General features: G+C 37.5%; 1 protein-coding gene across 7 annotated transcripts in view; it reads right to left on the minus strand.

Annotated features, from left to right (window-relative positions):
* Nucleotides 1–12,712, minus strand: part of LOC121326742 (calmodulin-regulated spectrin-associated protein 2-like) — a 52,917-nt gene that overhangs the window by 10,528 nt on the left and 29,677 nt on the right. For 5 of the 7 annotated variants that reach the window (XM_041270188.1, XM_041270184.1, XM_041270186.1 and 2 more), the window contains exons 5-11: nucleotides 10,167–10,199; nucleotides 9,366–9,507; nucleotides 7,538–7,677; nucleotides 1,239–1,335; nucleotides 789–891; nucleotides 496–569; nucleotides 115–184 (exon numbers count right to left, since the gene is read on the minus strand). In XM_041270188.1, coding sequence (XP_041126122.1) covers nucleotides 115–184; nucleotides 496–569; nucleotides 789–891; nucleotides 1,239–1,335; nucleotides 7,538–7,677; nucleotides 9,366–9,507; nucleotides 10,167–10,199 — 659 coding nt within the window. The remainder of the gene's footprint in view (nucleotides 1–114; nucleotides 185–495; nucleotides 570–788; nucleotides 892–1,238; nucleotides 1,336–7,537; nucleotides 7,678–9,365; nucleotides 9,508–10,166; nucleotides 10,200–12,712) is intronic. The other 2 variants (XM_041270189.1, XM_041270185.1) reach the window with 1 other exon arrangement.

The raw sequence follows: 12,712 nt of genomic DNA on the forward strand, positions 1-12,712 counted from the left end.
TAAATCTTTTTATATAAAATTGATTTTAGCCATTTTAGAACATGATGTTACATATCAATTTAATTATATTGGTACCCTGAATTTTCCTTATAATAAATAATTAGTCTTGTGTACCGGTTTTCCTTAGGCCAGGTTCCAACAGAGCCATCCACATAAGACATTGAGGTGGATCTTCTCATTGCTCCTAATAGAAGAATAAATACAAATAACTTCAACTGTGAAAAGGGCAAGCTAGACTACACCCAAAAATATGAAACATTTATTGAATGCACACATGCTACAATGTTTCCTCCCCCTTGAATATCTACTGCATATACTTGACTATTTTCCATCAGCCAGGCAGCTTACAAACAAAGGAGACCTGGGGCAGTGAGAAGCAAGTGTAACTCAAACTGACACAGCCCTTCTTGTAGCTTACACTTGATTTTTAAGAGTTCAGGTACATAAACAATTTCCTGTGCATTTGCAATAGAAGGCAACCCTGACTGTTATTACCTGAAGTGGCATTTTGAGTCCGCTGCTGTTTGTGTCTAAGTGGCAGAAGAGACTGAGGTGCTGACAAGCTTTGGCTTGAATTTAAAAAAACACATAAAAGGGTAAGAATCACATAAAAAATAATTACCACTCAAATTTTAGTGCACTCACAATCAAAACTAATTATTATTCACTTATTTTACTTAGTCATTATTTATTCACTTATGTGACACTTGACAATTCAAATTAATTTCAAGCTTCTAATGTACTAGGATTTGACTGTAAAACAGTGCTTGAAAAGCAGAGATATTGACCTGGCATCCAAGTCTGGACTGGAAGGACTCTCAATAAAGCTTCTTTTTGTAGCATTGGAAATGGGAAACGTGGGCATGTTCCTTATTGGCTGAACTGCCTCTGCTGTTGGAAAAAAAAAAACAGCCAGACTTATCTTCTGGAAAGAATAAGCAGTGTATAAAAACAAATACAATATTCACTTATTCATATTGTCGTTTATATTTTAGAACATGCCATTAACAGTTATTGAAGTAAGTTTACAGTTTTTATGCAACTCATCTACAACTAATACATAATGAATGCGTGTATATCCTGCACAGTAGGCTAAATACTACCCTGAAGAAGAATAAACATGTATATGTTTGTTTTAAGTTGGATTATTATTCATAATCAACTGTTTCACATCATATGAAGTGAATTGATTGCATTTTAAATGATTAAGTTATAAGATCACTAAAGGAAAAGCTCACCATCAACATCGACGTCTACAACCCGAGGCTGTACAAAAGAAGGCTTCACTACTTCAAACCACCAAAACAGCTCTGCCATAAACACCAAGTAGTTGTTCTGTAACACAAGGACAATTCAGTAGACCTCTTTAAAAAGGACTTCTTGTTCTTCCCCCACAGAAACAAAACCAGACACTGAGAGGCCATGGCTAGCTGAATCTACTTCAAAACATACAGGCCACATAAGTTAAAAATATAAAAAGACATAAATTCACTGTTGCATAAAAAAAAAAAAAAAAAAAAAAAAAAAAAAAAACACACGTCACATTGTAAAAGCACTGAACTTCAAAACAGTGGAATACTATTGTATGTAATTGTGCAGTAACATTGTTTGTCCACAAGGTGACTCTGTTCACAGAAGTGGATCACTCCAGCTGTAATGGAAGCTCTATATTTAGTAATACACATTGTTGCACTAACATCCTAAATTAGCTGGGCTGTGAATTTTTGCTTCTGTGAGTTTTAAAATAAAGGTGGCAGTTGTCCTAATTACTGTTAAAAGATAAAGGTTGCAGAAATATCTACCTTATTTACACTAATTCCCCAGTCTTCCCACCCCAAATACACTATTGACTTTTCATAATAAACTTAAGCACTTTTTTATTTCTCAAATTATCTAAAAGATACAAGAAAACAACAACATAAACTACACTTAAACTAAAATTTGTTTGAAACTAATTTTATTTACACTAAAATGAATTTGTCTTCAGAATGACCGATGAGATCTTTAAACCTCAAAAAATGTGCTCATAGTACCAGACTTATTTTAATACCATTTATACCAGGATGAAACTAGCGGGTGTGTTCCCACTACAGTGTTATTTACCCCTGGCAGTTAAAGCACTAGTGTTAGAAGTGCACACCACAGACAGGCTTCACTAATGCTAACCCTGCAGACAGGCAAAGAAGAGCCCTTAAAAAGCCTTCTGAAGCCATTAAAAGCCTTTAACTCGCGTTACACCTGCGTCAGGGTTACACAGGCATTTTTTTTACATCAGGAATATGATATACATAGTGGAAAGCTTTTCTAGCAGCTGAACTTGTAAAGGCACTTTAGATGTGACAATTTAACATTAACCTGTACATCAATGTGATCAATGGAAAGAATTAATACATTCAGAAAAGTTAGAACTAAGAACTGCTGAATGCAGATGCACCAGTAGTTTACAGACTGCTTATCACTGCATGGTATAAAAATGTCCCTTTCATCCGTTCATAAACAGCACTATTAAAGTTTCACTATCTAGACAATACCACAACCACATGTTGGCCAAAACTTCAGTTTCAGCATGTGACACACAAAAGGCCTTGAACATACATAGCTTAACTATTATTCATCTCTCATCAACCCAAACACAACTGTACATGTAAGGAATTAAAAGCACTTTCTGTGGAACCAGCGGCACTATAACAATTTTTAAAGTGGGGGTGCTGAAAGCCATTGAACAAAACTGTAACCCCTGTGTATGATGGAAGCCATGCAAAGCCAAGGGGTGCAGCCACACCCCCAGCACCCCTAGTTCCAGTGCCCTTGTGTGGAAACCATCCTGATAATCAAAGTAAATATGGAACATATCAGAAATTATTGGAAACATTTTTTTTCTCCCAGAACTTTTTCCACCCTGCTAGGTTTTCAGCACAGTGGGGTCAACAATTTGTTAATCAATTTCAATTCCAATAAACACAGGCTTAATTGAGCAAACACATAATCAACTTGTCAAACTGATGTACATCTTGTCAACAACACATGTAATTACATAATTACAATACAAATGTACAAAATCAATTCAACTTGCTGTTAAAATGAATCAAGAGCTGCTCAAATTTAGATGACACCTTTCTGGGCAGAAGATTTTCCCTGTGATGCGAAAAAGCCTCTCAACAGCTGTTGATGAAGCAGGTATCGCCAGGTACTTGCAGACCAGCTTGACAAGGGTAGGGCACATGTGTCTGCCATCCTTCCAGAAAGTGAGAGGCTCACAATTATCTCCAACGACTGCCTGAGTGAGATTCAGTAGCATTGGAACTCTCAAAGTTAGCCCCAGTTTCAGCAGGACTCCTTCCACTCTTCACCCAATAAAGCCTACGTCGTAAAAGGGAATGGGAATTGGAGATTGATTTTAAAAAGGAAATGCAATTGAAAAACAGGGATCTACCCCAACCCTGGTTTTCAGCATAAAGGATTGAAAGCAAAATGAGGCAATGAGAACCAGCAGTAAAGAGAACGTGCTGGCATTTTTAGAACCAGACACAAAATCACAAAACTGAACTACGCTTTGTAGTTGTGGCACTTGCAGGAATCAAACATTCAAACCACAAAACTGACCTATGGTTCTGTAGTAGTCTTTTACTGGCAGTATTTGCATGGATATTATTCACGTATTGTAAAATGGTTCTATTGTCAGCGAGGATCCAGGGCAAGTAGTAGGGAGTTACTAAATTGCCATTTTTGATTGATCTATGAGCAAGGATGAAAAACAAAAAGAAACCTTGTGAAGAATGAAACCCCAAAAGAAAAGTTGGAAATAAAACCATGCTATCTATGTTTTTAGGTTTACAGAAGCACATTTAAAAAAATTACAATTCTGTATGTTGACAATATGGTCTATATTTAAAACAAATGCCCAGTGAGTTAATCGTAGACCTAGGTATCAATTGTTACACACTAACAGACCACATATTTAAATGATATTACAATTACAGATGTGCAGAGCATGGAGAAAGTGAAATGCTGCAGTCCCATTTTCCAAGTAGATATGCTTCTATTGCCAATATAAAAAAATAATTGTACCATTAAGAGTTCAGATTTACTCTAAGAAAGAAAATAAGTTACAGTACCTTCAGACCTGACATGGCTTTAATGATAGTCTGACTGACAAACAATGAACAGAGACAATCCCCAGATGGTTTAAAATCAGTCTTTCCATCTGTCTGTCTACACTTCCTGCCCATTGAAATACACCAAAATACACACGGCCACATGCTAGTTTTACAATGTAAAACAAGTAGAACCATTTAATAGCTATCCTTGTTTATTGGGGCAATTAATACAAACATATTAAATACAAAATTATTCAACAAGAATATACTGGCAATTAACAAGCAGCTGGTATTAGGCAGTTAATCTTTTAGATCCTTCTCTACAGCACAAAGAATGATAATTCAATTTGGAGACTTCATTGTACGAAGGTACAATTTCATAAGGAAGTTCAACATGAAGGTGTCTACTATAGGCCTGTGCAGTGCAGGGGCCTCGACTAAATCACAAGCACTGGGAATGTGCATCCCCAGCAGGGAATAAAGATGCACCTTTTTATGCCTATTGTCCCACTTAATATATTAAGACAGTGTGCAATGTGTATTGAAATGAAGCACCACAAGAAAACCCTGCTATCTGGTTTCATAAAGAAAAACAAAAGACAAAGAGAGAGAGAGAGAGAGAGAGAGAGAGAGAGAGAGAGAGAGAGAGAGAGAGAGCATGAATAAAAAGGTAGCAGTGTCATTTGTACACTGTTTTCAATTTTCCTCTGTTCATGTATGTCTGTCAACCCCGTTCTACTCTGGTGAAAATTATACAATATATTTAAAAAAAAAAAAAAAGGTGCACTAACCAATTTACTGGATTAATGCTTGAGGCAGTAGAATAAAGATTGTTAGACAATCAGCTTAAAAAGCATACCGGTACACACATGTGCGTGCACACAATATCGATTTAACACCAAATGGCAGTCATTTTTGAAATTTGAAATTTGCAAACCAGACACAAATCCCCTACCATCATAGCTGTGGAACCAACTGACAATTATTAGATAGCATTTTTATGGATTGTTGTCAATGAGGACTGCAAGCTGACCACACTAAACACATTTCTACTGGAAAACAAAGTGATAGTGTCAGAAAATGAGCAGAATGTAATCTCAGAAGGCGACGTTTTTTTAAATTTGGGTCAGAGTTAACAGAGGAGTGCATGGCTCCCTCCAGCTTCTGTTGTCTACAGAGGGAGCAGAGCCACAGATGTGCACATCACCACCTGGCATTTATTTTTAAGAACAGAATGAACAAGCAGAGACACTGTCAATCACTGAAGAGGCAAAGACAGAAAACACTGCAGAACACCTGGCTTTAAAATAAATATCTTTCAGTCTTAGTTTTTCAGTACATTAAAGGGTCAGGGTTTACTTACTCTTATGAAAAGTGTTATTGGTACCAGAAAAGTGATTTGCTTTCTAGCTGAACATTACAACAGTTTGTTTTTCATTTTAGAAATAAAAACTGAACAACTAGCAAATTCTTAGTAGAGCCATGATAATAAAGTTCACAGACAAAATTGAGAAATACAATATTCTGGAGTCAAGTTACCTTACTGACTAAATAGCTCAAGCACATTGCATGCCAAACACACACTTTCTATTTGTCAGTTTGAGGTACTACATGGGTAACCAATTTGGTTCAGCTGAACTTGTGCAAGCTGAAGGGAAGCTAGGAGACTGGTTTTAACTCGCTTGCAATGGTCTTGCGTGCAGAAAGTGCTAGAAAGAGTGCAATGTTGTAAACTAATTTAACAACCCTCCTCATGTAGCATGCTCAGCTTCTGAGCAACAACTACGGTTTCAGTTCCGTGGAATGTCTGAAGAAGAAAAGACAGCAAAGCCAACTCTTTATTTCCATCTCAACAGACGTCAGTGCCAGGGTTTGAGTGTTCAAACAGGGCTGCATTACAGACAAGTTGGCTGACTGAAGAATCAGGCTTTATATTCCAGAAGAACAAATGTGTTATAGGAGTTTATACTTGACCCCAAAATATCACATAGCGCATAAGGATCCAATATAACCTTACTTTCAGTGCAATGCAGTTTAATTAGATCAAAGCCTGCTTTTTTAATTTTTTTTTTTTTTTTTTCCCCATTTTAGGATAGCAAGAACAATGCTAGTGACTACCAGGTTCAAGGTCGGAAATGTTTTTTTTATATCTCCTTAGTTACAAAGTAGACATCCTCCCGCCCGCTCACCCAACCCCCTTCCCTGACTCACAACCCATCAGAAAACCGATCTCTTAAGAATACTACTTACTTTCTATGATGCATCATATTATATTAAATGATTTACTCACCAAGAAGCTTATTGTACAAAACATAAATCAATTTCAAGAAGTGTTTATAAATTACAGTACATGTCTAAACTTTGACAATACCTTTAGCAAGACAGAACCTGCAGTCATTTCTAATTAAAGATTCCCCTGCTGAGAATACTACTGGGAATGAATTCTAATAGGCAAAAATACCACACAATACTTATTCATTGGTTTACTGTTCAGCATTTACAACTCATCTTACATAATTCATCACACATCAATAAAGAACAATACATTGCACGGTGGCAAGACTTAAAACTGATGAAAAGGTATCTAATCACATAGCATTAAGAGCAACTGATCAACCAGCCTAAGGTATCAGACCATCAATATCCTTGCAGAAGAGGATTTGTTGTAAATCTGCCTCAAAAGTTCTTTATTAATAATATAGTTTAGACTGCCATGCAGAAAGCTGTCTGCAAGACTGAAGTATGCTTCTGATGTTCAGCGGTTACCTTTGTTTCATCTTCGTACAGATGCTGCAGTAATTAAAAAGAAGGAAGTCTGATGAGTGCAGCACTCAAAACAGCTTTGAAAAGTCTTATGGTTGGCCCTGGCGTGTTCTGTTAATTACTTCATGCTAAGTTAATCAGGATAAAAAGGAGTAGTATCCATTTTCTAACTTCTTATTAGCTCTAACTACATTATCACTACCCCACTGTTCCTGCTGCTTTCTGATACCTAGTCACTGCATGTGTTCTAGTTCAAACTCACTCCAAACGGTCTAGCTACACTCAGAACATCAGACCTACAGCAAAGTACCAGGTTACAGCTGCTTATCTAGTGTTGTATGAAATATCTGCATGTTTATAGGCGCCATTATCACAGGCTAGGTTGTCTACTCTTATTTGTGTTGTTGTTGCTGCTGCATATGTCATTGTATATTACAGTTTTTCATTCTATTTTACAGTCAGTAACACCTGCACAGAGCCTGTATTAAAACAATTTATAAAGCAAACGCTTCACTCCTCAGAAAAAGACAGAAAATGTTTAACATAAACATCTTTATATCATGTATGTAGTTAAAAGATGCAATGACACTTTTAAACTGTGTGGATGAAGGTGTTACAAATGTTGCCCTGTGTCTAAAACAACCCCAAAATAGAAAAAGGCTGTAAACTGGGCCTACCTTTATTGAGGAGGAGGCATAGATCATGTCTTCCAGTGCAAAGTGGCAGCATCCGTTCAGGTTCTCCTGACAAAACTCCTGGATCAGCTGAAGATTATACAAGCTGTCTGCCAATGACATGGTTTCCTTCAGGCATATATCTGAATAAAAGTCAAGAGAGGGACTGGGGTGTAATCATAGGCTTCAGGCAAAACATGCTAGGAAGGTCTAGCCAATCATCACCTGTAGACACAAGTTCCTAAATTACTTTAAGAAAATGGCACAAAGAATGGCTTTCAGTTATACCTTATCTAGTCTGCACTTAAAATGTCCCTTTTTTCAGTTTAACTTGAGTTTATAATTTCCAATTTCAATAGAATGCATTTGTCTTCAACTACCCACAGCACCCAGGCTGATGACGAAGACTTTGAAAGGCTAATGGAAAGTAACACAGCAGTGTTCATCCTCTGGCTATCTACTGCAGTTCTAAATAATAGTTTGTCAGTCGAATAACTTTATTTAATCATTCGACTGACTAAATTGTTTATATTAATTTTAATTTATTTATTTTAATGAAATGCTGAGGCAAATGTCTAACAGTCTGAGCTCTGACGTCAACTAATGTTAGACATGAAATAATATTGTTAGAAAAATATTTTCTACAGAACAAAAACTAAACCTTTTGTAAGAAAATGTTTTCTTCTGTGTCAAATTGTCATTCATATTTCTAAATAAGAAAAATACAAACTTAATGCTGTTGATTAATGATTAATTAATATTGCTATGATAAATTAGTTTTGGCACTGCGTTCTTCCTGAATTTCAGGTAACTATTTAACTGGGTAGCTTTTACACATTTAAACTTGACTGTGATTATTAGTCTCTTGCTGACATTGAATGATCTCTCATTCAAACAATACAACTCTGCTCAGAAATGTATTACTGCATTTAAAATAAAATAAAACTCTTGCATCATATTCTGGACTCATTCGTCTAGTGGCGGTGCACTTTTGCGCTTAAAGGCAACAAAGGTAATTCACTCTCTAAAAGGCAACAAAGGTAATTCACTCTCTAAACTGTATCTGTTAAAACTCTTTCTTTGCCCGGGTGGCTGAACGCAGTTGACCAGCCAGGGCAGATGCCGAAATGACATAAAATTCTGCTAATTTGGCATTTGCCCACCGCAGCTGGGCACTTCGCCAACTGCCCGGGCATTACGGCAAGTTAAAAGTCTTTCTTTGCCATCAGCCCGGGTGGCTGTGGGCAGTTGACGAATTGCCCGGGCAGATGCCAAAATGACATAAAATTTGAAGCTAATTCGGCATCTGCCCACCGCAGCTGGGCACTTTGCCAACTGCTGGAGACAAAAGAGTAACGTGGTATACCAAGTTTGTCTTCGATAAACTGTCACAGCAGAACAGCTTGTCCTGCTTCCCACTAAAGAGCCAGCACTCAAGGCTACACACACTTCCAACAGCACTGTCTTTATGAACACTATCAAATTCTTAATATAGCAGAAAACAAGCTTTTCAGATGCACTTCTTAATCTGCATTTACTTCAGTGTCTGTCAAAGTCAGAACTGTAACACACACTAGCCTCCACGGAATTTGGGATTTTTGATTGGCCTCTTGCTTTACAGTAAAAAAAAATACATAACGTGGGTAATACCTGAGGGAAAACAAAGTTAATTAACCTTGATTTGCCCACCATTCAGCCACAAGTGTTCTTAGCATAGCATCCCATTAAGCTTACTTACAAAATAAACTGTGAGACAGAGCACTCAAGAGACGATTCAAAGGGATTTGAATAGGAGAGAAAGAAGTCCTCTTTATAAAGGCAGGTGTATTACCTTCCAGCTTGACCATTTCAGGACAATAGAAATGGATCAATGCAGCAAGCGCTCCGCCGTCAGTACTGTCTTTCAATAAGTTCTCCACAGAGGGTATACAAGGCATGTGCCTTGTAAGTGCTTGTTCCTTCCTGTAGCGGGCCTGGAACAAAACGTTTATTAAAAAAACAAATAAGCACACTCCATCCAGCGGCCCTCTCACTGCACAGCTAATACATGCAGCAGTGTGCAATTAATAAAACAGCACCAAGATTTGTAAACTTTAAATATTTGCTAAGTATCTTTTATTTTAGAAAATAAAACACATCTACACAGTGTACTTTGCTGTACAATGTAGAATTTATACTATACAGTAAAACCTCTATTTAATGAATTTAGTAGCCACTTGCTTTTACCAGCCAGTCATACAACAGATGCTCTGTTTTCAGTATAAGCTTGAATACATTCATTTAGTGACTGGTGAATTGAGATTTCAATTTACTCAACTGTACAAAGTCTGTCTGAGAAATGTCTATTTTTTAAGCATTAAGGGAAAACATAACGCTGTATACTATCCAGGCAAAGCTAGCTGTCCTTGCACAATAAACAATGTAAATGAATTGCCATACATTTGAGATTTACTGGTGAAAGCATTAGAACAAGGCAGAATAGGGAAGGCTTAAACCAAACAGGATCTGTAGTGTTGTTTGCCACACAGGACACTGTTTAGTTTAATGCAATGTACCCACAGCCGACACGCATGCAAACACCCCCCAAATGAAGAAAATAGTGAAACAAGTAAAAGCTGTAAGGCCAACTTACAGGAACCAGTTTCCAATACCATTTGGTTGGAGACTTCAGCAGCAAATAAAGCAGCAGAAAAGAAAGGGCGACAGAAAGAAAAATGAAAAACGACTGTCAGAAAATTCTGCACGAGTGATGTGATCAGCTTACAAAGCTTCTGCCAAGCAAGACACATTAAGTTTTTTTTTTTTTTTTTTTTTCAGTATCATATTTATTTACCAAACAATCCTTTGTGGATTAAAAAAAAAAGCTACACGCTTTCCTCAGATATTTCTATACCTCTTAATATTTAAAACTCCTTACAGGGTGCCTCTTTTCCCAATGGGGTTAACAGCAGTACCCTACAAACAAAGTCATGCAGTGCTGCTGTCCATAGCTTCTACATCTTTAAGCAATGACAGCAGCTTCCAATTTAAGGTCAGCAAAATTCATATTTTACATCTTATCAGTGCAGGATACTATCCAGCTATGGTACTATTCCCAAAGAAGGGAAAGGGTTATTATCACAGTGCTAAATATGAAGAAACAAACCAAGTTAGCCCCATGCTGAAGGAAATCCACATCAACACAATGGACCTCTGTCTTGATTTGAGATGCAGTGGAATAGTGAGCTGAAACAGTGGCCCTCGTCCCCTGCCTGCGTTAGGAACTCAAATCTTTTAAACTTTTTGAGCAGCAACACTTCAACAATGTAGCAAAGTATAATGTTACCATGCACACGCATGCCAGTGAACCCTTGTAAAGTTCAATTCTTTACAGACAAGCATGACTGCAGTCAACTTTCCATTTCTGTGTCCAAAAAAGCAATGGAATCAACATTAATACGTGCATGTTCACAAACCTCTTTCATAAGCAGATTATTATAAATCGTGTATTACTATGTGCAGCATTTGTAAAATGGAATACTAGATCGGTACAAAACCACTTTTCATAGAAGCCTCTAAAGTTTGGTGCCTCACAGGGCTAGTACCTAAATGAAAAATGTGTCAGTGCATTTCTAATCAAGCAGTTAGAAGTGGCATTATACACACTTCCCTTTGTCTAGCTGTGCTGACAAAACAAGTTTACACATGACACACTAATCTAATTTTCCAGTTAACTTAATGTAGTTCAAAAGGTCTCCTGACACACACAAAACGAATTTACTTTATATCTAATACATGTGGATTATAAAATGGAACAACATGAAAATGTTAAAATGTGTATGTAAAAACATAATACACTTTAAAGCTGTGGTATAGTTGTGGGTATATGCAGGTAAACATGTTAATCTGGGAAATAGAGCGTTTACCCACTTCTCATATAAGGGATACAAAGTTTACTCATTTCTACTCTCCTGTGATACGCAAATTCTGGGTTAAAAGACAAGATATTTTAATGCACATCTGGTTGTGTTGCTGCACGCAAGACCGAAAGCTGCGAGCTCAGTCAGAACTGTTGCGTGAGCAGGGGGTGTGGCCACTGGACTGCGTGTTCTATATGTGTGTGTGTTCTGTGATTGGTTATTATATTCTGTTGTTAGGCACACTGAACCTGCAGGGCGGTGCTAGTAACCTTCATCCTAGCCTGCGAAAGGATGCTCACAGAACTGTTAATGTGAAGCGCAGCGCCAGAGTCTGCGACTGCTCACAAGAGGTGCACCTGCGAGGGAAAATAACTGTATGGTTTGGCTGAGAGGGCCAATAACAATGTATCTGTTCAATTCCACCAATCAAGGGAGTTTACCCACTTTTTTTATTTACCATACACCACTGCTGCAACGGGCCTATATAAAATACTTAACAACTGCTTAGTTATTTTTCTGCTTTTCAGTCATGGACCTGTCTTACACAGAAACAGCCAGTTCAGGATTGTGTGGCGGATACATGATGTGAACTAACTACTGCTCTGATAACAGAAGACACCAAACCTATTCTGCTTGTGACAAACAGCATCAATTCAAACCCTGCTTAAAAGGTTAGCGAAATATAAAGAATATTATGTTAACTGTCATCAAGGTATCACAATTGCTCCCCTCAGTCATACGGCATTGAGCCTCTTCACATCCTAGGTGTTCGATTACAGTGGCTCTCAAAAGTATTCACCCCCTTGGACTTTTCCACATTTTGTTGTGTTACAACATGGAATCAAAATGGATTTAATTACGGGTTTTTGCCACTGATCAACACAAAAAAGTCCAGAATGTCAAAGTGAAAAATAAAATCTACAAATTGTTCTAAATTAACTACAAATACAAAACAGAAAATAACTGATGCATAAATATTCAACCCCTTGAGTTAACATTTGGTAGAGGCACCTTTGGCAGCAATTACAGCCATGAGTCTATTTGGATGTCTCTACCAGCTTTGCACATCTGGACACTGCAGTTTTTGCCTATTCTTTGCAAAATTGCTCAAGCTCTGTCAAGTTGAATGGGGACCTTTGGTGAACTGCAATTTTCAACTCTTTCCACATATTCTCAATTGGATTGAGGTCCGAGCTTTGACTGGGCCACTCCAGGACATCGACCTTTTTGTTTTTAAGCCACTCCAGTGTGACTTTGGCTGTATGTTTGGGGTCACTGT

Source organism: Polyodon spathula, chromosome 14 (genome assembly GCF_017654505.1).
Source record: "Polyodon spathula isolate WHYD16114869_AA chromosome 14, ASM1765450v1, whole genome shotgun sequence".
NCBI lineage: Eukaryota > Metazoa > Chordata > Actinopteri > Acipenseriformes > Polyodontidae > Polyodon > Polyodon spathula.